The sequence below is a fragment of the Orycteropus afer genome, unplaced genomic scaffold (assembly GCF_000298275.1).
Source record: "Orycteropus afer afer isolate SDZICR_OR568_19922 unplaced genomic scaffold, OryAfe1.0 scaffold00052, whole genome shotgun sequence".
NCBI lineage: Eukaryota > Metazoa > Chordata > Mammalia > Tubulidentata > Orycteropodidae > Orycteropus > Orycteropus afer.
Window position 1 is genome coordinate 4,724,512 of NW_006921639.1, and position 11,324 is coordinate 4,735,835.

Below are 11,324 nucleotides of genomic sequence, written 5' to 3' on the forward strand. Positions count from 1 at the left end.
CTTCTCAAACTATCTGTGGTGAAGGACTTGTTTGCCATGTTTTTAATTTTGTAAAAAAATTCTGCATAACTTATAACTAAAATATAAGGTACACAAAGAATTAAACATGAGACCAAACATTTTATTATTAGATTCAATAGACATTAATTCTATCTAATTACTACAAAAAATTCTGAGTGTTTCTTCTCAATTTTAGCCCTCATCCTCTTGTGGGTTCATTATAGACAGTTGAGTCCAACACCAGCACATTGGAGCACATTGGGTAGCAGGGCTGTGGGATACCTCACTGCCTTCAGCTTTTCATAGGGCTACTTTTAGGGTGCAGCTCAAACATCCACTCTTCGGTGAGACCACCCCAGCACCACTTCCTGCCCTGCCCCTGCCACTCACCATCTCATCACTCTGTGTCAGTATAAGAAAACCTTTTATTTACTAGCTTGTTATTTGTTTTCTATTCCTTGGCTACACATCCCAGAACCTGCACCCCATTAGAACAGGAAAACTACATCTCATTTGCTGCTATTTCCCTAGATCCCAGAATGATGCCTGGCAGAGTATGCTCAATAAGTATCTGTTGGTTGAAAGAGTGGATGGATGGATGGATAGATGGATGGATGGATGGAAGGAAGGAAGGATGACTGAAAAGAAGGATGAAAGAATAAGAAGGAAGGGAGGGAGGGAGAAAGAAGGGAAAGATGGGTAGTCACAAGACTTACTGAGACCACAGGGGAAAGCACACTCTCTGCCTTGAACTCAGAGGAGGCTTCTGGAAGAAATGACCAAGAACTAGGCTCTCGAAGGAGTTTTCTACAAAGATTAACTAAGTGCAGGAGTGGAGGTGGGGGCATGCTCCGCAAGAATCAGCCTAAGCAAGCCATCACTGAGAGTCAGAATGGCAGGGATTGCTCACCCATTGCATGAGGCAGGATAAGGGTAGGCTGATGGAACTTTGATAAAATCCCAGTATCTCCATGGCCCATGGAAATGGGACACTCATCTACAATAAGAAAGTAAGGATTGGTCGGTCTCTTTGACCCCCATGGTAATGCAGGTATGGTTTTTGTGCTCTGTTTTGCCTGGTCAAGTGACAATAGGCCAGACTCTGATTCCCTTTCCCTCCTCTCATGGCTGCCTTTTCTTACCCATCTAACCTTCCAGCCACTCTATACCCATCGACTGTGCCAAGGGCCAGCTGTCAGGTCAGCCCCTCTGTATGAAGCAATACTACAGGCTGTTTTCCTCCTATCGGCTTCCTGGCCACACCCAGGACACACTGGTGGCCCAGAAGAGCAGTGTCATGCCTGAGCCTGAACACATCATTGTAGCCTGCCAAAATCAGGTAAGCAGCTCTTCCAACTACTGCCCTTTAGGTGGGGGCAGGTTGTGGGGCCAGCAGCGGCCACTCATGCTTATTTCTTCCTGCTACTTCACAGTGCTCAGCCCACAATGAGCAGGGGTGGGGTAGCCTAGAACTTGGGTCTCTTGACCCCATCAACCCTGTTTCTCTTCACTGACTGGCTCTAAGAACAAGGGGAACAATGACTTAGAGGATGCTCTCTTGGACTTGCAACTGAGCCCCCAAGAGCTAGGTCAGTTGGAAGAAGACCTTATTGGACTAATGATCCTTAATGAGAGCCCAGCATGGTGGTGATTCCTCCACCTGCTGACCATCATCCGAGCCATGGCCCTCCCTGGAAACCACATAAAGACAGAATTACAGACAGAGTGACTGTATGAACCATGTGCCAGGCTTGGGCTTGACACTTAAATGCATTCACCCCTAGACCTCAGAATCTGCATTTCACAGGAGTACATGAGGAGTAGAGAAGTTAGGTGGCTTGTCCAAGGTGGCAGGACTACTAACTAGGTCTGGCCAGTGCTACAAGCCCAGCTTTGTCTTCTGTAGCTGAAGTTTTCAGACTGAGTTCCTGGAGCCAACAAGGCCCTATGGGACAGGGGACAGGCTGAGCGTGAGGACTCCAGACCCTTTCCCATTGCCCACCAGACTGTAGATTCTATCTATCGAGTCTTCACATAAATATTTAATCTGATAAAAAGGTGGAATTCTTTTGGTTTGTTTTGTTTTTGGTTCAAAACCATATTTCATGACAACCACCCTGATGGCTCCTCTAGTAATTGTTCTAAAATGATTTCTTCTTAGGCTTATTTCACATTTTTAGTAAGTTGGGAACACAGTGAATATCTGCTGTCTGAGGGCAGCTATTAGCCCTGTCCCAGGTCTCAAAGACAACTAGAAACTTCCCAGTTCACCTCACACCCAGGTTGGTTGATTACAAAGCAAAGGCTTTTCTTTCAAAAGTCCAACTCAGCTCTTCCCAGCACCTACCCTCTGCAGACTCCATCCCATCTAGAAGTGCTCAAGGAGCACTTGCTCTGGATCAGGTCACATATATATGGTTAAGGGCTGGGCAGAGGACTCATTCAACCAGATGAATGACCTCTGCCAAGGAATAAGACCCTTTCCATCAAAGCTACAGCCTGGGGCCCGCTGACTTACACAGAGAGCCCATAGAGATGCATATGTATATGTGTACATGTATGCATGGAGAATTTTGTGTGTTAATTTTTACTTTAAATCCTCTGCATATTTTTCACTGACTTCTTTTGTTGTCCACTCACCAGTATATTTTAAATAACCCTGTAGCTCTACCTAGAAAGAGCATATTCCTTTTAACTCCTGGGTAGAAATGAATTGGACAAGTACATTTTATTCAGCCATTCCCTATTGAAGAGCATTTGGACTGTTTTTATTGTTTTGATATTGCAAACAAGGCTGATATGCACATTCCTTTATATGTTTTCTGTTGTATACAGGTGGACCTGTCTCTCAGCCTTGCTGAGTCATAGGATATGCACATTTTCAATTTTGATAGACACTGCCTTCCAAAAGAGATTGTAACAATTTATACTCCTCCATTACTGTTTGAGAACTCAAATCCCCTCAAACATGATGGTTTTATATGAACTGGGAACCACAAAAATAAGTTTTCTTTTAGTGAAATTTAATCTTTGATCTGGGGTCCAGCTTAGGGTCCAGCTTGGAATCCAGCACAATCAATAGCTTTGGGTTGGCCTCCAAATTGTGACCACTCAGAATATCAAATACCTTGGGGACCTGGGTCTCAGTTGAATATCCCCTGGCCCAGTGAAAATTTGCACTTAGGCTTCCCTGGGGACTCTGTAACCTTGAGTGACATATTTGACCTGTTTCCCCTACAGTTCTTTGTCTTAGATGTTGTCATTAATTTCCGCCGTCTCAGTGAGGGGGATCTGTTCACTCAGTTGAGAAAGATAGTCAAAATGGCTTCCAACGAGGATGAACGCTTACCTCCAATCGGCCTGCTGACGTCAGACGGGAGGAGCGAGTGGGCAGAGGCCAGGACCGTCCTCCTGAAAGGTTAGCAGCTGTGCCCAACACCTCTCCATGCTCATTTCATCCTCATCCTCCTGGGTCCAGGGCCGTGGACTCATCACCATGGGCCACAGCACAGGACAGATGGCCAGTCCCTCTATCAGCCCAGGGACCTTTACTCTGAAGGCCAAAACCTTTTGTGCCCATGTTTCACCTGCATATTCTAACTTTCTGGGTGAGACTAACAACAGCTGGAATTGTTCAGCTGTTCTGGGATATGGAGTGAGAGCTGTTTGAGCTGGAGGAAGATGGGCTGCAGTGAAGCTATTGTAGTCCCTGCAGGGTAGGGGTTTAGAGATTGGTCACTGACGATCTGGCATGAAGTCTGCATCTGAAAAGTAGTTGGCCATCTCTATCATGTGATCTCTTGGTCTTAGGACTTTTCATCTTAAAGTGGATCCTTATCCTTCTGGCTGGTTGCTGCTCTTGTGAAAGTCTTCAGGCATTCCTGTAAGAAAGAGAGTAATATTCTGAAACTGCTTTCAAGTCCAGAGCCAGCCTTGGTCCCAGGAACTGGATAGAGTAACTTCTTATAGGATATGAAGCAAGGCTTCTAAGAGTCTCCATCTGCCCCCTTGGGCTTCCATTGTGCTGGGCATTTAAACTTCCCAAGTGTCTGTCAATGAGGACCCTGGGCCAGGCCTAGGAGTATATGAGACAGAAAGGGTGAGGCATCTGCCCCTTAGCAAGTTGGAAAATGAGGGCAAGAGAGGGGATTAAAATACCTGGTTATGTGATATCTACCCAAATAAGGTTATATGTTATCTACCCAATAAAGACAGCGTTGTCAAATAAGTGATCCAGGACAGCAGAGAGGTGAGGGGCCCTTACAATTGGGAAGATTTTTAAAGGATTTGTTGGAAAAGGGGGGAGCTGAGCAAGACCTGTGACATGAGTAAGAGGGGTAGGTGAGAGGGACAGCACTGAGGCAGAGCAACTCTGTGCAAAGAGGCCAGCTTAGTAGAAATTTGACTGCCTTACTCAGAAGTCCACTGAAAGGTGACTGTGCTGGATGTCCTGAGAGGATAAAAAAGGGATAGAGCCTAGATCTCTGACAACAGGCACTTACCCTTTCTGGTCCCTCTCGATAGAAGTTTCTTTCCCCAGACCTGGCTAGTTTCTTGCATAATCCAACCTCAGCTTAGGGCCCAACACTCCAGGCCCCCCGTGAGCATCCTTCCCTCATACCTACACACTGTTACAGGGTCCTGTGTCCTTTTTGTGATTTTATTTCTCATTCTCTGAACTCTGATTTTCATTTATTTGATTAATGTTTATTGTGTGTGTCCCTCCTCTAGTCTATAAGGTCCAGGAGAGCAGGACATTGTTTATTTGGTTTAACCTCATGAATCTATGCCCAACACAGTAGGGAGCCAATTATATTTGTTAAATAGAAGGATGAAGTGTTACTAAGGACACTGGGCACTGAATTTATTTCTTAGTTGTCAATTCTTCTTTCATTCATTTATTGGGTACCTGCTGAATGCTCAGTTCTCATAGCAAACTGCACAGACCTCAGGGAGGTGACACTGACCCTGTTCCCATCGACCTAACCACCAAGTTGATAAATTGTTAAGTCATTTGAAAAAAGGAGCCCTGATGGCACAATGGTTAAGTGCTGGGCTGCTAACCAAAAGACTGACAGTTTGAACCAACCAGCCGCTCCACAGGAGAAAAGATCCGATGATTTGCTCCTGTAAAGATTACAGCCTAAGAAACAATGGGGCAGTTCTACTCTGTCACATTGGTTTGCTATGATTAGAAATCAGCAATGGCACACAACAACAACATCATTTGAAAGTGAGTTCATTCCTATTGAAGATAACAGTGTGATCCAATCTCACGCTTCTCTCCTCCAGTGACAGAGACAGGAATAATCACTTCAGTTTCCAGTATGGTCTGTACTTTATTAGTGGCCAGAACCACATGAGTTCTCCCTCCAGGATAGCCAGAATCACCCTCAGGCCTGAATGCTTAGGCAGAACTAATTGGAATTCATTTGTTAATGACATTTGATCTGGCTTTCTGAATGGAAATTCTGTTTCTGAGGAAGGGCAAAAGCACGGAGGGCAAACGTGGGTATTCCCTCTGGAAACCCAATTAATCCATTTAGCAATGACTGTGTCATCAGCACCACAGGGAAGCCATTGCTCGTCCCTGAAAAAGCCCCTGTGCACAGAAAGGGAACAAAGACCATGCAAGAGACTATTTCAGGTTAAAAGTGAATGGTTATGGCAGCTTGGTCTTGAGTTGAGAGTGAAGATGGAAAGAGATGAATGGAGTCTAGATGGGAACAGAAGCAACAGGAGGGAAAAGAAAAGTGAGAAATTTCTCTAATTTTTTTTTTTTTTAGTGTGTGTGTGTGTGTGCGTGCACACACATGTGTGTGTTATTTTGTTTTTTAATTTGAGCAACAATTGAGTAGATAGTGGTACCATTTACTGGCTGGAGGAGTAGCTATGTAATAGAGAAATAGTTTCTGCATATGTTAGATTTAAGATGGTTTGAGTCATCCAAGTGGAGATGTCAAGTTAGATCTATGTGTCTGGAACTCAAAAGAGAGGTCAAGCCAGTGAGATAAATTTGAAAGCCATCAGCACATAAGTGATATTTAAAGTTATGGGCCTGGATGAGATCATCTAGATGGAAGAACAGGGGCCTGGAGGTCAGGTAGAGAAAGATGAGAATGTGATGGAGAAAGAGCAGCCAGCATAGTAAAGGGAAATCCAGGAGATGAGCCACAAAATCCCAGTAGAGAAGAAGGATTTGGGGAGAAGGAGGTGGCTAGCCACCTAGGATTCTGTAGAGAAGTCAAGGAAGAAAAGAACAGAGAGGAGACATTGAACTTAACAACCCTGAAGTTGTTGGTGACCTTGACTAATGATTCAGACTGTTGTGATTTTGCCCTGTTAGCTCTATGGACATTCTTATAGCACATACAAATACATATGTAGAAATACCATCTACCAAACTTATGTGCCAATAAGAAGAATGAGTGGTTGGATGCTGATGGGAATGGTCCAATGTTGTCAGTTGTCATCAAGTCAGCTCCAATTCATAGTGACTTTATGTATAACAGAACAAAACATTGACCAGTCTTGAGCCATCTTTGATGTTTGAACCCCTTTTGGTGGCTATTGTGTCAATCCATCTCATTGAGGGTTTCTTTGGATTTTGCTGACCCTCTACCAACCATTGTCTAGCATATGAAAGCTAGACAATAAAATGATCCAATGGCAGAAAGAAATTGTTGATGAGGATGCCACTGAGTAGATCTAGTAAGTGTAGCTGACTCTTTTCAGACACTTTGATATTAAACTTCAAACCAAACTCACTGCCGTAGAGTCGGATCCGACTCATAGCAACCCTTCCTTGGGTTTCTGAAGCAGTATCACTGTGAAAGTAGATTTCCCAACCTTCCTTAAAGGGATCAGGGAAGTGGGGGGATTGCTGGAAGAAGATAGAGGTCAAGGGAAGTTTGTTAGTATGAGATGCAAGTACACGGTTGTATGCTAATGAAAATAATGCAGTAACAGAAAAGAATTGTTGATGAGGAGAGAGGGGATGAATGGAGGAGTGCGGTTCTTACAATGGCAAAAGAAGATGGAACCTAGAGATTAAGAGGTCTTTGGTTGATGCAGAAAACCTGAGCCAGATGTCTGTGATGTATGTGGTGGAGGAAGGCTCTTGACCGGCCACTTCTGAGGTGGGGAGAAGCGGGTATTTTGAAGACAAAAGAAACAAGTTGCCATTGAGTTAACTTTGATTTGTGGTGACCCAATGTGTATGAGAGAAAAAGTACTCCATAGGTTTTTAATGGCTGATTTTCCAGAAGTAGATCATGAAACCTTTCTTCCAAGACACCTCTTAGTGGACTTGAACTTTCAACCTTTTGGTTAGCAGCAGAGAACATTAACCACTTATACCACCCAGGGACTCAGAAGACAAAAGAGAACATATGAAATAGCCTCTTGGAAAGTGGAAAAGAGAATTTACTCTGAAATTTGGTATGATTTCTGGACTGTGTTGAACTCATATTTATGAGAGTTTAGGGTCATACATTTTAGGAAAAACTAATTAGCATTGTTATATGATATATTCCCATATGATGTTCAGCTCTTCAGCTTCGCATTCTTGGGCAAAAAGAAGGTAAGTTGTTAGGTTCAGCCAGCAAATGTAACTGAGGGAGAAGGGGAAGATGTGGCAAAGAAGTGGTTGTGATGTTAGAATCTAAACCAAGTAAGGAGGGAATTGAAAGACAGGAGGAGGATAGATAGTTAAACAAGTTTGAGTCAACAGGTATGTGTGTGTGTGAATGCTTACTTTTAAAAAAATTATTTTTGTATTGTGATTTGGGGCAAAGTTTACAAATTACTAGCAAATTTATTTTCCATTCACCAGTTCAAACACATTTTGTCTCATGACATTGACTACAATTCCGCACAATGTAACAGCTCTCTTCCCACTTCCTCCCTATGGTTACCTTTTCCCTATACCCCTCTTTCCTCTGCATTCCTGCCCTCTGAACTATCTCCCTGTGTAAATGCTGTCCTTCTGATCTCCCATGGTTGATTGTTCTAAGGAATGTACCTACATGGTATAATTGTTCACCTTGTAGGCATGTGTATTGCTTGGTTGGAAGGTAAGCCACGGGAGTGAGTTCAATTCCAGGCTTGAAGGGTGACTAGGGGCCATAGTCTCAGAAGTTTCACCAGTCTCTATCAGACCAATAAGACTGGTCTTTTTTATGATTTTGACTTTTATTCCATATTTTTTCCCACTCTATCCAGGATCTCCTATTTTGATCCCTTTCTGAGTGGTTGATAGTGGTAGCCAGGCACTATTTAGTTCTTCTGGTCACAGGGTCATGGAGGCTGAGGTTCCCATGGTCCACTAGTCTCTTGGACTAATTGTTTCTATGCATCTTTGATTTTCTTCATTCTTCTTTATTTCGTGCAAGGAGAGACCAATTGTTGCATGTTAAACGGCCATTTGCAACCTTTTAAGACTCCAGTCGCTGCTCACTAAAATATAATGTAGAACAATGTTTTTGTGTAGCATGTTAATGCCAATTGAGCTTGATGTCCCTCATGACCATGGTCTCAAGCCTGTGGGCCCAGCAACTCACTCTCTCAAGGTGTTTGGCTGTGGCTAAGGAGTTATTATAACTTTGCCCTGTTAGCTCTATGGACATTTTTATAGCACATACAAATACATATGTAGAAATATCATCTACCAAACTTATGTGCCAAACTTTTGCTTACCCATACCTGATCATTTTGCCTGTCTACCTACATATCCATTCATAAATTAATGCTTATTATTACTGATAATGCAGTATTGTATGTATGAAAGTATTTACCTTTGTTGTCTGTACCTCTTGTGCACCTCTCCACGTCTTCCTTTTCCTTAGTGTTATTGTGCTGGTCACTTGCTTTTGGTATATTGTCTTTCCTTTCACCCAAATCGATACATGTCTCTTACCTGTCTAGCAATTTTCCCTCTCCTCCTCTCCCATCCCTGGTAACCAACAAAGAAAATTTCCTTCCATGTGTAAACCTTTCCTTGACTTTTTATAATATTGGACTCATACAATATTTGTACTTCTGTGATTGACTTCTTATTTCACTCAGCATAAGGTCCTCCAAGTTCATCCATGTTCTGAGGTGTTTCATGGATTCTTCATTATTCTATAGTGTTGCATCGTGTTCCATTGTGTGTATGTACCATAGTTTGGTTATCTGTTATTGCATTGATGGGCACTTAGGTTGTTTCCATCTCTTTACTATTGTGAATAGTGCTGTGATGAACATGGCTGTACATATACATATATTCATGTCCCAGATCTCACCTCTTTAGGATATATACCTAGTAGGGGGATTGTGGATCAAATGCTGTTTCTAACTTTTTAAGGATGTGCCATACCATTTTCCACAGTGATTGTACCATTTTATGGTTCCACCAGTACTGTATGAGAGTTCAAATCTCTCCAATCCCTCACCAGCAATTGCTATTTTCTGTCTTGTTGAACTTTGTTGTTATTGCTGGAGTGAGACGATATCTCATTGTTGTTTTAAGTTGCATCTCTCTAATGGCTAATGATTGTGAACATTTCTTCATGTGCTTGTTGGTTGGCCTGAATATCTTCTTTAGTGAAGTGTCTGTTCATGTCCTCTGCCCATTTTTTAATTGGATTATTTGTCTTTTTGATGTTGATGTGCTGGAGTTTTCTATAAATATTGAGATAAGTCCCTAGTTGGCTCTATCATTGCCAAATATTTTTTCCCAATCTGTAGATTCTCTTTTTACTTTTTTGATGTGTATAATAATTTAATTTTTAGAAGGTCCAAGTTATCTAGTTTATCTTCTGCTGTTTGTGTATTTTTAGTTATGTTTGATACTCTGCTTATGCCATTTATTAGGGCACCTAAATTTGCTCCTATTTTTCTTTGATAAACGTTACATTTTCAGGTTTCACATTTAAGTCTTTGATCCATCTTGAGTTAGTTTTTGTTTGTGGTATGAGGTATGGATCTTGTTTCATTTTTCCTCAAATAGATACTCAGTTTTGCCAGCACTGTTTAGCCAACAGGTTTTGGAGGTATCAGTGAGGGCTGTGAAAAGTTTGTGAATTAGAAAGTCAAGAGTGTGGTCAGAGTATGGGAGGCTTGAAACAGATTTCATAGATGGCCAATTCCTGGACATGAGAGAACCCAGGATGTGGTCATGGAAGTGGTGGCTAGGGTAGCAGTGAAACTGTTACAGATCGTGAGGTTGAGGAATTGAGAGATGAAAATGTTGACCAGGTCATCCACATGGATGTCAAAGTTGCCAAGAATGATGATATGAGCAATGACAGGGAGGAAGAAGGTAAACCAGGAGGCCGAATCACCACAGTGGAGAGTTATGAGGCGATTGGCACAGCACAGGAATAGGATGAAGTCTAGTGGCTCCCACTCCAAAGGGAAAAAGGAGAAGAATAGTTTAGAAATGAAAACAGAGAGCAAGGAAGCTCCTGTTCTGATCTTCTGGCCCCAGGTCCAAGAGTGTGGGAGGTCACTGGCTCAAAGCTGAGGTGAATGGAATATTTTCAGAAGTGGTGAGTGATGCAAGGGAGCTGCCAGTCCCAAGTCGGACAATGTGAAGGGCTTGAAAAGAGAAAAGGAAAGGTGATGAAGTCTGAGTACATTTAAGGGACACATAGAGCTGCATGAGGGTGACCTCAGCAAGCTTGGGCTTCTGACAGTGTCATGGTTAAATAGATATGTGCCATGAGATAGGATTGTCCTGCTGATCCTTTGGAGATGGTAGGCAATCATTGCAAATGATAGTGGCAAATTCTTAACTTCTGGGAGGCTGAAAAGATTGGACTGGTTAGTGGTAGTGTTAGAGGTAGGGAGTCTTTCTGGTCCACAATACTGTCCTAATTAACTTATATACTTAATAGTTGAGTTATTTCAGGGCACTGTAATCTCCAAACCCTCTCAGCTGAAGCCCTGAGATCCCCACCTCCTTCCCTAGTCCTAGGGTTAGAGACCAGGGCCTGGGCCACTGGCCCCTAAAGCAGGCACTGTCCAGAGAGAGACCTCAGTCAGAAGCTGAGTTCACTGTTCCTGCCTGAGGGCTGCACTGAGGAGCCTGAACTCAGAGAAAAGTGTCTGAATCTTCATGCTGCCAAATGAGGCCCAGAGGAGCAGGGCTTGTCCACCCCAGGCCTCCATTTCATCAACCCTCTATCCTTTGAGAGCCTGCCCTGATCCTCTGCATCACCCTTCACCCCAAAGAAGGACCTTTTATTATTATTATTTTATTTTTTTTTTCTAATTTATTTTATTTATTTATTTATTTTTTTTTTTATTAGGATTTGGGTGAAGATTTACAGAGTAAATTC

At 42.7% G+C, this 11,324-nt stretch overlaps 1 protein-coding gene across 1 annotated transcript in view; it reads left to right on the plus strand.

Moving 5' to 3' along the window:
* The window catches only part of CHAT (choline O-acetyltransferase), a gene marked incomplete at its 3' end in the record, with an annotated part of 81,939 nt that overhangs the window by 8,153 nt on the left and 62,462 nt on the right, over positions 1–11,324 (plus strand). Inside the window, exons 5-6 of the mRNA XM_007938612.1 lie at positions 1,159–1,339; positions 3,241–3,418. Coding sequence (XP_007936803.1) covers positions 1,159–1,339; positions 3,241–3,418 — 359 coding nt within the window. The remainder of the gene's footprint in view (positions 1–1,158; positions 1,340–3,240; positions 3,419–11,324) is intronic.